We start from the raw sequence: 13,824 nt of genomic DNA, 5'->3' as shown, positions 1-13,824 counted from the left end.
CACCAGTCATAAGATTAGGGTTATGGTCTCAGCACAGCCATGCCATCCTCAAAGATGCTCCCCGAGCCCCTACACCAGGCTCACCGCTCCCGCTGACCCCACACTTCTTCCCTCCCTCAGCATCTGTCCAGGGCACATCAGATGGTCACGTCCTAGAGACTTGCTTCCTTCCTGTTGCCCCACTGGACTGAGGGGTCTGGGAGAGCAGAGCACCTGAGCCCCCCTCAGGGCCCAGTACATAGCAGGCACTCAGAAAATATCCCTGGATACGTGACAGCCATCAACAAACAGCAGCCCCTTGTTCTCAGTGATAAGATCCAAGGAAGTCTTTTTACATACGTGTGTGTGTGTACACGTACGTAAACTACATATATAAAATATTGGGGGACACAAATAGTTTCATAGTTTCTTACATTTATTAATTTAGTTATAGATACATTTTTAAAATCACATGCGTAAGATTATATGTTAATACAGGATTAATCCTTTTGTCCACACCCTCCCATTTCAAGAAGCTGGTTTATTCAGACTCTCCCTGCGCAGTTTGGAGATAATGTCTTTGTCATTGTTAGAGACACTTCTGAGTCACTTAACCTAGTTTTCCAGAAAACATTGTCTTTACTTCCAGCTAAATTATTTGAGACTAAACATGTTTGTTTTAAATCTGTGTATAATTCTGCTGCTGAATGTTTTATCCCAAGGCACAAAAACTCATTTGCATAACTTATTTACCTACGTTTATTGATACCTACCCTGCCAAGTACTGTCATAAGCCTTTTACCTACTTTAACTCATTTAATCTGCACTATAGAACAATGAGGTGTAGGTACTTTGTATCCCATTTTCCAGGTAAGAAAAATTGAGGTCACATAATAGTTGAGTCCCTTGCCCAGATTCACTTGGTTAGTTAAGGTTAATCACTGCAAATATTATGATTGTTGGTTTTGTAATTTGTCACCACATATTATGAGCTTTTCCCCAAAGGAGTAATTACCAGGTCTGCCTCCTTTGTCTTTGGTTCTGGTCTAACGCATCCCCAGAGGAATGAGAATGGCTGTGGCTGACATGGGGGCGCTGCCTCTCAGCCAGGCTGCATGGCTAGGGCTGTGCAGACCTGGCCCCACTGATCCTCCCAGAGACCTCCTTTCCAGTTGGGGAAACTGAGGCACAGGTAGAAGTGCATAGCCCAGGACTCCTCCCAGCAAGGTAACTAACAGAGCATCTCATCACGTGAGAGAGCAGGGAGGACAGGCATCCAGGGCAGTGGCTCGTGTGTTCTGAGGACTAGCTTCTTGGTGGAAATAGTCTCAGGCGAACACTCTGTTGAAGAAAAGACAGAGTGAGCTGGTGAAGGACAGAGAATCTGCATGCTGAGGGGACCGAGAGCACCTGCAGGTTCCTCGCCCTCAGCCCTTCTGTCTCAGGCTCCAGTCGATCCTACAGGGCAGGCCAGCAGCTCTGCCTCCAGAGATGGCCGGACGGCCCTGTTTTGACCCCTTTGTCCCAAGACACTGGACTCACTGGCCTGCCTTCTCCCAGCCAGCAGAGGGGCAGAACAGCATGGGGTCAGGGCGGGACTCCCTCATCAGCTCTTTAACCCCTCAGCTTCCCTCTCTTTAAACTGGCCTGACAGTTGTCCCTACCTCCCAGTCGTGAGGATTTATGGAGTTAATCCACGTGAGGACCCCAGCACCGAGGGTGAGTTGCCCAGGGCTTACCAGGTGAGGGTGTGACTAGGCCAGTGGGTTGTCAGGCTGGATCCCTGTGGAGCAGGAGGCAGAACCAGCGGCCCTCAGCCCTGCCTCCCCATCCGTCCTGGGCTCGTCCTCCCCCGCGGGCTCGTCTCAGCCCAACCGAAAGGCTGTCCCTGGAGGCTAGTGGCTCTGCCATCACTGTTGGAAGCCCTTGGAGCATCAGGGCCCTTGCCGGGAGAGCAGGATGATGGTAGGTAATGGCGATGATGGCCATGAGGAGGGAACTTAGCCACACAAGGTGCACCGGCCCCAGGTGAGGGCCCACATCACCATGTGCCATGCACACTGAGCGCTGCTTTCTGAGTGTCCTCAACTCACTGTGCCTCCGTCCCCCAGCCTCAAAAGGGAAAGACGGGAGTGCCTACCCCCCAGAGTTGGCGTGAGGATTCAGTGAGTCGTAGGGAAATGCCCGGTCATCATGGGCTCTGGTGTCTAGTGGTTAACATCTGGCCTTTGGGCTCCTTCCTTGAGTTTAGGGGTCCTGGGTCCAGCTCAGCCCAGCCACGGAAGGAGCAGGGGAAAGCGTCTCGCAGACATCCCCACCCCACGGCACGGTTGCCCCCAACTCCCACAGGCCTCTCCCAGCCATCCTTCCAGGAAAATCTGCCTGCTGCCTAAGGTGCAGACCTGGTGAGTGTCCTCGCCAGCGAGGTTGGCAGAACCCCCGAGCTCAGGCAGGCCGACAGCCTGCTAATTAGCTTCATTAACCCGGCCCCGAGGGAGCTGCTCCAGTTGGAGGCCAGAGTTCCAAGTCAGCAGGATCGGCCCAGCCAAGTGGGAGCCCCTGGTTGCCGTCCATTTCTGGCCCTGTTATCACAGGAAAAAGAAGTTGCTGTTGTCTGGGTCCTGACCGCAGAGACTTCTTTGTAATTTTTTTTTCTTTTTCTTTTCCAATGTAAGCAGTTTAATTCTACAATATGGCAAATGCGAGTTCAGACAACCTGGGCAAATTAGAGACTGTCTTGTGCTATCGGTCAGAACCTTGAGACAGGACACCTCCTTCTGGGTGTTTTCTTCATTTGTGTTTTTAAAGATAAAACACGCACAGGATAAAAACCAAACTGATACAAAAGGGTTTGCATTGAAAACCAGGCCTCTCTCCCTTCCCTGGCCCCCAGCCATCCAGCTCCCCTCCCCAGAAGCAAAACGTTGTTTCATTCCTTCTGCATCCTTCCAAAAATGTTCCAAACATGACGGAGCACGCGTGAGTGTGTGTGTGTCCCTCAGGCCTCTTTTTGTTTATCGATGCAGTCACCCCCTGTCCCTGCACCTCCAGCCTTTCTCACGCGCTCTTTTCTCAGCTCAGCGACAGTTCCCTGTTAGTACATACACAGTGATCTCATTCTTCTTAACGGTCAGAGGATAGTCCATTCTATCCTCAGAGGTCATTAGGTTTAAACAATTACGGAGACCAGAGATCTTGAGAAAAAGGGAAAAGATCGGAGATGTACAAGCCCAGTTTGGTTTAGTTGGGGTTTTGTTCTTGTTTTTCTCTCAACCTGGAATTTAATAGCATCTTAAATGATTGCTTAGAATTTCAGTTTAGAAAATACATTGGAAAATTCTTCCAGAAGAAAGAGAATAAGGGCAAGAGTGATCGATTTGATGCTCCAAACTGAATTTCATCGTACTTCCTCCCGTTAGATGTGTCGCAGCAGCCCACTAACACTGTCAGGCCACGTGGAGCCCGCAGTGGATGGATAAGTGCAGAATTGAGGGCTGGGGGAGAAGGTTCTAGCATGATTTCTTCCAGTGAGCCAGCCTTGCACTGTAGAATTAGGAGTGTCCCCCGAGAGTCCTGCAGGTCCTGGGAGCTGGGAAGGTGGTTGTAGCAAATGAACACAAACAGAGCAGGGAAGGAATGCTTGTGTTCTTTTGGCTTGACTTTTTAAAGGATCTCTCTAGTTTTTTCTGTCTTGTAAAAGTCAGTCAAGCTTGTTGTAAAAGGAAGGAAGAGAATAAGGAAGGTGGGAAGGAGGAGATGGGAAGGGAGGTTGGCTGCTTGGTTGGCAGGAAGGTTGGCTCCGTGTGATACACATTTGACAACGAATTTTGAGGGCCTCAATGCGGCAGGCCTTGTTCCCGACACTAGACATGGAACACAGAAGGCTGCTGGTGGGAGGAGTGGGGCTGCAAACACAAGTACACAGGACAGATCATCGTGAAATGAATACAGTGAGGAGGTAACACTGGACTGTGTGATGGAGCTCACCGGGGCAGGGAGCAAGCACCAGGAGGCTGAGCAGTCAGGGGAGGCCTCTATGAGGAAGTGAGCCAACCTGGACAGTTGAGAAGCTGCCACTTGCAGGGAATGCTGGGGAAGGTAGCCAGAATAGCCAGTGTAAAGGCCCTGAGGCAGGAACATGCCTGCTGTGCTAAGGAACCCTGAGAAGCCCTGTGGGAGGGGATGAGGGCTGAGGCGGAACAGGACAGCTCATTTTGGACTTCATGGGCTGTGGTGAGGAACGTTTTTAAAAAGTGAATTCCCCACCTAGCCACCTCTGGAGCTGAGAGTTAGGTAAACTTCAGTATAGCAAGCTAAGCTGTGTGTGAGTTTCATTTTCTAAAAATGATTTCACACTGCACATTCTGCTTCTTTATTCCCATGACATATCTGGGAGAACCTCTTTCTATGTCCCGTGGATCAGCCCCACTTCTCTTCAGCAGCTAGATGGTCCCTGGAGAACCTCGCCCTTCCCCTGCCCGCCACTGCCCAGTTCTGTGTGCTCCACAGACAGGACCCCACGAAGCTTCCCCATGCACCCTGGCACACGTGGGTTCATGCGGGCCTTTCAGAAGGCAACACTCCCAGATGTAGAACTCTTAGGGCCAAGAGAGTGCACGTTTTCAAGTTTGCAGCAGGTCATTTTACACCCCTCCCAGAGGGGTGCCTGTGGACAGTGCCCCTTTATTGCAGTAGATGAGCTGAGGGCCCAGCCTGCTCCAGGGTTGTTGGGCGCACAGCGGGCCCAACGCTGAGTCACTGCATCCCCCCCCCTTGCAGGGGATTCTGGGAAATGGCAAACTCAAAAGGGAAGGTGGGGTAAGTCCCCTTCCAGCTCCCGCAGGAGCAATATGTACTCTAGGGTGTGTCTGTCTCTTTCTCTCTTTCTGCCTCTTTCTGTTTCCCTCGTTTGGATAGAAAGCTTTTCATTTGTGCAGAGAACACTCTTCCCTAATAATGATGGAGCCAGAATTACCCTAGACCTGGAATTCTCATTTGGGGAGGAATATGACCTAACAAGAAAAAGCTCACCACCCTCTCTTCCTTCCTTTGTTAAAATCCCAAGCCTGGCAGCTGAGAAAATGAGAAAAAAATGTAGACTTCAATACCCTCAGGAGCCCAGGGTATCTCATTTCTTCCTGGATTCAAAGACTCTTTTTTTCTTTCCTGAGTTACAAAATGATGAAGTCTAGGTATCAGCTCTTTTTAAACTAGTTTTTATTATTATTATTGTTATAACACATGATTATAGTAAAAATAAATTCAGACAGTTCAGAAGGATGTGGGTATCAGATGAAAAGTAAAAGTCATTTTTCCACCTTCTGATAAGACTTTCACTTCCCAGAGGTAATCATTGTTCATAATTTCTTCCAGAATTTTTTTCTGCCTATAAAAGCATGTTATTTAACCAAATGTGATTACGTTCCACATACCATACATCTTTTATATGCCGTCTCTGTGATAGAAACATGACAGTCAAGCACAGTGGTGACAGCTGAGGGCTCTGCAGCCTGGTGGCCTTGGCGGGAACCCTGACTCCCCTGCTCACAGGCTGGGGGGCTTTGGACAGTTACTTTCTCTCTCTGTGCCTCGGCTTCCCATCTGCAACATGGAGGTGCTAGTAATAGTGGCTGTGGGGGAGGGCTGCTCTGCAGATTTCACAAGGTGATGGAGAGGGCCTGGTGCACCCTGAGGGCACCCTGATAGCTGTCCTTACCTCTTTTCTGGGGGGTGGCAACAGCTCAGGTGAGGGACCCAGTTTTCATGGTAGAAGACCTGACTCCAAAGGCTGGGCCAAAATCAGAGGATGAGGGGGAACCTCAGGGGAAGTCCCAGGAGTGGAGGACTTGGAGCCCCAGGGGAGTCAGCCTGGGCCAGGAGAGGGCCAAAGGGCGGTGGGATGATGGTCTGTGGAGCCAGCAGAGAGAGTTAGGAGCAGCAGAAGAGGGCTGTGTGCAGCTCAGGGGCCTGGGCTGCCTCAGGGAAACTCATTTGCCCAGTGTCTGCTCTGTCAGGTGCCAGCCAGGCGCTTTGCAGCAAACCCCAAAATGCTGTGAGGTCAGCCTGTTTCCCACATGAGCAAACCAAGGATCAGAGAAGTGGTGTGACTTGCCCAGGTTCCCACAGCAGGAACAGGCAGAGCCTGGACTCAGACCCAGGCCTGTTTGCCTCCAGGGCTCCAGCTCTTAACCCCAGGCTGTGCCTCAAAGACTTTCAGACCACAGAATGTTCTGGAAGGCAGCTCTGGGTCAGCTTGGGGAATGCCGAAGAAGAGAGTGGTGGTCAGAGTGACGCTGGCTCACAAACCGACTTCTGAAACTGGACGATCAGTAGAAAAGCAAGATGGCAGCAGCTGGGGGGCTCTGCCTTGTACAGTGACCTCATCTCTGGATCCCCCCAGTTACCCCATCATGTGTGAGCCCTCTTACCCAGCGTGAGGGATGAGGAAACCAAAGTTAGGGATATCTGGTGCCGGGCCCTGGAGCGCTCAGGCCAGAGGTCTGCTGCCTGTGGCCAAGCACTTGCCATAGAGACCGGTCCCCGGGGGTGCTCCCTCTGTGGGACCCCATCCCTCTTGTGTGGCTGGAATCCCTGGTCTGGGCCACCCGCATCTCTCACCTGAACAACTGCGGGAGCTTGCTCACTGTGTCCCTGCTTCCATGAGGGTCACTTTTCCATCCGGGACCCTTCTAAAATGCAAATCAGGGCGTGGCGCTCCCCAGATCAGAGGCTCCCCATATGCAAGTCCCCTCTGTGGCTCATAGGTTCCCAAACATCTGCCCCAGCCCCTCCCAGGCCTCACCTCCCACCCCTCACCCCCCTCGCCTACTCGCCCCTCCCCCCACTCCATAAACTCACCCGGCTTGTTCCCCCTTCACAGCCCAACGCTTGCTGTTCCCTCTGCCCAGAGCCCGCTTCTACCTGGTGGATTCCTGTCTTCCTCCAAGGTTCAGCTCAGACTCCATCCCCTCAGAAAAGCCATCCTCCGTCCCTGTCAGCCCCTCTCCATTTACCTGGCTTTATTTTTCTTCAAAACCTCCCCTCCTCCCATTATGTTCACTTATTCGTTGCCAGGCTTCCTGACTGGAGTCAGCTCCACGTGCAGGGCTGTGCCTCCACCAAGAACACGCATGGCACAGAGTCGGTGCCAGGAGGTCTCCGTAGGATGAGTGAGCGGAGAGAATAAACCTGGTCTCTCTGTCCCACTTTCTCCCGGTGAAGCGGAGAAGCTGCCTGTGGTCACTCGCCCAGTGGCGGCGGCACGGCCTTCTTGCGTCAGGACCGCTTTGGGCAGCGGCGCGAGCCTCCCAAGGCCCCTCCGACCCTGACCCTCTCATTCCAGGCAGGTGGACGGCAACACGAAAAACGTCTTCGGGCAGCCGAGGTTGAGGGCGTCCCTCCGAGACCTCCGCTCCCCCCGGAAGAACTACAAGTCCACCATCGAAGATGACCTGAAGAAACTCATCATCATGGACAACCTGGCGCCCGAGCAGGAGAGAGACGCCGCGGTACGTAGAGGCTGCCCCCGCCTCGCCACTCACTGAATCAGGCAGGCCAGGGAGCCGTGGGAGGGCGAGGCGGGAGGAGGACTGGTCCCTGCGCTCACTCCCGCCCTCCCTGCCCATGGCCTCTGCCCATAGCACCTGCCAGCCTCTTTGGGTGTATGTGGCCAGGATGTCACGTTGGTCAGGGAGAAGAGTACAGTGTAACCTGGCCTTGGCAGGCACAGGGGAACTTATTCCACACCAGTACCTCACGGGACTGGAAAGGGAAGCTCTTACTGGCTTTCATGTCATCCTTCTGAAGCCCACAGGGGAAGCAGTCCGAACCGCAGGGACCAAGAGGGGAGGAGAGCTGCCCCGGGGGCCTCCAGGCCCTTGTCACGCAAGGGTGGGGGAGGCCAAAACAGCAGACATCCTTAGTCCCTCACTCCACTGCTCCTCCTCCCTCTTGTCCCTGCCTACCCCCAGCTACATGCTCAGGCAGGCACTCTCTCATGGGGACCTGGGGGGCCGCAGTCTGTCTGGGGTTCTCTCCCAGCAGCATGAGCACTGGGGGAAGCCAGCACTCAGTCCCTAGTGTGCCCACATGGACTGACTTCCAGTGCTCCAGCTTGGGTCACACCACCTTCCCTGACCTTGCCCGGAGCTGGAGGCTGGGATCAGCCCAGCAGAACCATGTGGGCCGCTTGTGGGGGAGGAGGAACCCCCAGGGGGAAACTGGGGTATGTTGACCAGAAAAGGGTAGAAATGGATGTTGGGTGGGTAAGGGCCACAGACATCCCAGACGGGAAGAAGCCACTACTGAGGACAGCAGCCATGGGACTGGCCGTGACCACATCCAGTGTCCCCTGTCTTGGCAGCAGTCACCACAGAAGAGTCTTCAGCGGACGCTATCGGATGAGAGTCTGTGCAGCGGGCGTCGGGAGCCCAGCTTTGCCAGCCCCGCCAGCCTAGAGCCCGGCCTGCCCAGCGACGTGCTCTTCACCAGCACCTGCGCCTTCCCCTCCAGCACGCTGCCCGCCCGCCGCCAGCACCAGCACCCCCTCCCGCCCGGCGGCCCCGGTGCCATCCCTGCCACCGGCAACGGCTTCCCGGAGAAGAAATGTGAGCCCAGGCACCAAGGGGGTGGGAAGCAGAGTGGGCGAGCTTGTGGATCACCTGGAGGTCAAAGGCTGGAGGTCATCTGGGTCAGAGCCAACTGAGGGCAGGAACTGAAGTGCACTGGATGTTACCCACAGAGGAAGGGGTCTCCCCGGGGTCACCTCAGAGTCCAGAGCACCCAAGGATGGGGGCCACCTGAGACCAGAGAGAATGTTAGTCTTTCCAAGTGCAGGCTAGAGGGCTCAGCGCCAGGGCCCTGAGGATCAGGGGTTTGTGTTAGCTATCCTCCAGCCTCAGCTCCCTGTTCTGGCACCAAGCAGACTGCCTCGTAATTATTTATTTACCTACCTGACTTCCCCCAGGTCGGCCAACTCTTGAAGGGAGGGGGTGTGGCCCATGTGCCCCTTTATTCATCCAGCAAATATTTACTGCAGAGGGTGCTGTGCACATGGTCCCCATCAGAAAGCCATGTTTTGGCTGGGGTTGGCTGTGCCTTCAGTCCACCCTGTACTCTGTTATCCACAACCCCAAAGGCAGTGAGGTTTGGGCCAAGCTCACTGGGCAGCAGTGCCCCACCTGCATGGATATGAAGCTGTTTGTGGTCCTTCTTTACCCCACTTGGTGTGGATGATCAGTTGCTTCGTTGAGGGATGCTCGTGTGGGATTAGGGGGTGCTGCCGACCTTTCCGCATGTGTTCTGTGAGTACGGCGCATCATGCTTTCTCAAATCCAAACACATCTTGACTTCAGAGATGTGTCTACCCCAAGGGTTTCAGCCGAGGGGCTGTGCCCCTGTGTCGTCTAGTCAGAGCCTCTTGTACACTTCAGGGGATGGGGTGGAGGAGGCTCTGGGACTATTTTGACGGGTTCTATCTCCCCTTTTAAAATTCTTTCATGGCTCCCCATTACCCTAGTGTCTGAGTCCATACTCCCTGCCCTGGTGTTTTGGGGCTTCCACCCTTGGGCCCCACCTTAGTCCCTCTACTTCATAGTACCCTCCCTTACATCCTCCGATCCCCCACTCTCCCTCCTCAGGGCATTCTACATGGCTGTTCCCTCTTCCCGCCATGCTCTTCCCCTGACCCTATTCCTGGTAATTCACTCCTGCTTCTTCTTCAGAGCTTTGCTCAGTTATTGCTCTTGCCGGGAGGTCTCCCTTAAGCTCTGGGCTGGGTCACCTCTCCCATCTTAAACTCTAGAGCACCTGGTTTGCCCCTCTGTTTGCCCCTTCATTCCACAACTGTTTCCTGAGCACTTGCTCCGGGGCCGGCTCTGCTCTGGGCACTGGGCACATGGCAGCGAGAATGTCAGAGCATCCCTGCCCTGGCAGGGCTAAATTCCACGGCAGTTCCTCTAGCTTCCCTAAGTTCTCTCTGTGTCTCCTTCCTTTGCCTCTCATCTTTGCTGCCCGGTCTGTGCCAAAGGCAGGGCCTGGCCCATTGTAGGTGTTTGACACATTGTGAGGAGAAAGCGAGAGAGGGGCCAGGGCAGAGATGGTGTGCACGGAGATCACAGACCCAGACAAGGCAGATAGAATGCCCTGGACTAGCTCTGCCTCATCCTTTCAGTCTCAACTAAGATGCTGCTGCGTCCAGGAAGTCCTCCCTGACTAGACTGAGTTAGGCACCTCCTCTGGGCCCCCGCAGCCTCCTGGCTTGCTGCATCCTATCCTGCTCACTCTGCCTTCTGTTTCTCCATCACGGCCCCACTCAGCCTGGGCTGTCACTCTGGGAATGGGTCTGGGTCACTAGGGTGACAGCAGCCCAGGGTTCCTGTCTCACGGAGCACACACATCTCTTTGCCCATCTGACTCTCCTGTCCCCCTAAACCAGAGAGAATCCCATCTGGCCTCTGTATGGCCGGGGCCCTCAGGCCTCTCCACCCCTCCACGCCTGCTCAAGAGCCCTTCCCAAGCCACATCAGGGGTGAAGAGATGCCATCGGCTGGGCCTGGGCCTCGCTGATGAAGGGCCCTCCTGCCAAGGAGCCTCTCACAGCAGCGCCTGCTAAGCACTTGCTCAGCAGTGGCAGCTGCTCCCGCGGCCCCCACCCGCTCAGTGGGGACGCACTAGGAGGCTGGAGAGGACGGAGGTCAAGGGCTTGGCATCCTTCCTGCCTTGTTTATTCTTCCGAGCGCTCATTCACTCTGCAAATGCTTACGAGCACCACACGTCCTGAGAGCTGGGCGGCCCAGGTCCTGAACTCAGTCATAACCTCTCCGTGCCTGTAAAATGTGGGCAAAAATAGCACCTACCTTAATGGGTTCATCCAAGAATCAAACTAGTTAACAGGTGGAAACACTAGCTCAGTGCTTGCCGTGCAGTAAGCCCTGAGGGAACACTGGCTATTTACGCAGTTTTTTGTTAGTACCCCGTCACCAGGAGTGGGCACTTTAATCTGTCATAAGTCAGCTTTGTGCCTCTGGACTAGAGAGCGGGGTTGAAATAGAATGTCAGCAGGGACCTTCTGGACACCAAAGCCATGTGGGGTCGGGCTTAGAGCAGGTCAGCATAGGACCCTGCATGTCACATCCAAGGGCCACCACGGGTGACAGCAATGTGGGCAGGACAGCGTCCCACTCTGAGCCTCAGTTGCTGCCCCACCCCCACCCCATAACACGGGGTCATGACAGCATCTCCTTCCTGGCTGATTGGACGTGTGGCCGAGATGACCCCCGTAGCACCCAGTGTGGTGCCCAGCGAGGGGGTGCAACCAGGGGACATGGAGCAGCCCGAGTCACCGCCTGACCTCTGTGCTTCCCTGTCACCCTCAGTGAGCCGAGTGAGCTGGCACGGCGAACTCACCCTGTCTGTGCAGCAGATGCCACTGCCAGCGCCACTCTCATGTCTGTCACTATCAGCACCTGCGACTTCAGGGGCCTCTTTCTCTGCCCAGCGTGTCAGGCCTGACTCGACCGGGTCTCCCCACAGGGACCCTGCCCCGTCTCAACACCGTCCTTACATGGAAGACCCATGTTGTGGCTTCAGCCTGGCACCCTCCCCTCCCCTCCACTCCAGACTCATGTGGCCAGTGCCGCACCGCTGTCTCCTTGCAGGTGTCTGAGGCATCTCACACTCCACACCTCCAGAAACTACTTTCTGATCCCACCCCCCAGTCTTCCCTACCACCCACCCCATCTCAGTGCCAGCTCCCCGATCGTGAAGTCACCCTGGACCCTTCTCTCCATCTCACACCCATGTCCACTCTCAGGAAATACTGTTGACCCCACCTGGCCCTGTCCACCATTATCTCCCTCCTGGACCATTGCAGCAGCCTCCTCACTGCCTCCCTGCTCCCTGCTCCCCCCGCCCACACAGACACACGATCGTGCCCCACACGAAGCCAGAGGGACCCTGTGCACACCCGCGACAGGTCATGTCCCTCCCTGCTCAGAGCCCTGCGGTGTCTCCATCTCAGTCAGGGCAGGAGGCAGAGATCTCATCACAGCCCGCAGAGCCCCGCACAATCCAGCCCTCTCGTTTCTGTGACTTTCCCTCCCACTGCTCTCTGTCTCTCCCTCTGTCACAGCCACAAGGGCCTCTTCGGTGTTGCTTAAACCACTTTCCCGCCTCAGGGATTTTTCACTGACTGTCTCATCTGCCCAGAATGCTCTTCCCTCAGGTGCCTTGCTCACTCCCTCCCTTCCTTCAGAGCTTTGTGCAAAAGCCGTCTTCTCAGCGAGGCCCCCCAGCATCCTGCAAGGTGTACCCACTTCAGTATCCGGCACCCCAGCCCCTTACCCTGCTGGATGTTTTCCCCGGGCGAGTATCATCTAATAAGTATAATGTATTTATTTAAGTAGAAATGTGTGTATGTGTTATATAATCGTATTCAGAGTGTGACACAATGTGTTGATTTTTCTGTCTCTCACGTTGTCACTCACCGAACTCCCGGCTCTGCTCTTCCCACCAGCCACCATCTCAGCCTCAGAGCTCTCACTGGCCGATGGGCGGGACCGGCCACTGCGACGCCTCGACCCAGGGATGATGCCACTGCCTGACACGGCTGCCGGCCTGGAGTGGTCCAGCCTGGTGAACGCAGCCAAGGCGTACGAAGGTAGGTGCCACCCACTCAACCCCGCCAGATCCCTACCCCCTGCTCTGTTCTGGAAGGATCCACAGAGGGCCTTGGAGCTTTGAAGGGGAAGCATGCTCCAGTTCCAGAATCAGGGGGAGCAGTGTTCACATCCTGCCCTGTGCCTTGCTCACTGTGTAGTCCTGGGCCGGTGTCTTCATCTCTCTGGTTCCCCCAGTTACTCTGTGACTAGACCCACTGCCTGGGGCCACAGGGAGGAGTCCATGAAATAGCACGTTGCCCAACTGAGGGGGTTGCCCAGATTGTGAGAGATAGCTGGCAGTCTTTGCCATTTCCATCCCATGTGACCTTGGGCAAGCGGCTTTACCTTTTAAATCTCAGTTTCCTCACCCGTCAAACCCTGACAGACACGAATATACTCTTCTGGCTCATTTTTCATCTTATAAGCCACAGCTTTACTGTTCCTCCTCCAGGAAGCTCTCCTTGATATCCCTTAGTCCAGATCAGGCACCTCCTCTGGGTTCCCGTAGCCCTGACTCCTCTGCCTGTGCCTTTGCTCTCTGATGATGGTTATGTCTCCCGGCAGGACCTGGGGCTGTCCCTGTCACCACTGGGTGCCCAGCACAGCTCTGGCACAGAGCAGAATGTATTCACCCAGACTCATACAGAACACATCCTTCTTTCTTGTTTTCACGTCTGAGCCAGTCCACATCTGGCAAGTGGCCCCGGAGGAAGCGTCATTCCTCGTTGGCTTCCATTGGTTGCTTCCATCCCATCCTGCAGTGGCCTCTGGCCACGAGGTGAAGGCTGTCAAGCCTCCAGCAGGGTGAGGGTGTATAGGGTGGGAGGGAGAGCGACAGAGAATACGAGGCCCAGCCTCAAGGCTACCCCAGCTTCACACTCCAGAGCTGTAGGGGGGAGGCTGCCAGGCAGTGGTCCAGCGCTACTGAGGCCCGGCAAGCTCCGTGGGGGAGGGGGTTGCCCAGTGGCACTTCCTGAAGGAGGTGACTCTGCAGCCACGATGACATTACGGAGCATCTGCTCTGAGCCAGCAGGTTGTTGCTTTACAAACATCACCTCTTCTAATCTCTGGTCTGAGGGAGGTAGTAGGATCCCATTTACAGGTGAGGCAACTGAGGCTCGGCTGCCGCAGAGCCACCTGGCCAGCCTGCATGCCTTTCAGCGTGTGCAGTTGGTCACGTGTATGT

At 54.9% G+C, this 13,824-nt stretch overlaps 1 protein-coding gene across 5 annotated transcripts in view; it reads left to right on the top strand.

Moving 5' to 3' along the window:
• The window catches only part of SIPA1L3 (signal induced proliferation associated 1 like 3), a 214,824-nt gene that overhangs the window by 193,901 nt on the left and 7,099 nt on the right, over nt 1-13,824 (top strand). For 4 of the 5 annotated variants that reach the window (XR_012509042.1, XM_074369753.1, XM_074369751.1 and 1 more), the window contains exons 17-19: nt 7,322-7,487; nt 8,342-8,585; nt 12,494-12,637. Coding sequence is in view for 4 of the 5 variants with exons in the window: in XM_074369753.1 (XP_074225854.1) it covers nt 7,322-7,487; nt 8,342-8,585; nt 12,494-12,637 (554 nt within the window). In the remaining variant the exon portion in view is untranslated. The remainder of the gene's footprint in view (nt 1-7,321; nt 7,488-8,341; nt 8,586-12,493; nt 12,638-13,824) is intronic. The other variant, XM_074369754.1, reaches the window with a different exon arrangement.

This window comes from Camelus bactrianus, chromosome 9 (assembly GCF_048773025.1).
Source record: "Camelus bactrianus isolate YW-2024 breed Bactrian camel chromosome 9, ASM4877302v1, whole genome shotgun sequence".
Taxonomy (NCBI): Eukaryota; Metazoa; Chordata; class Mammalia; order Artiodactyla; family Camelidae; genus Camelus; species Camelus bactrianus.
Note: the sequence above shows the minus strand (reverse complement) of the source record. Positions and strands in the feature narration are given on the sequence as shown.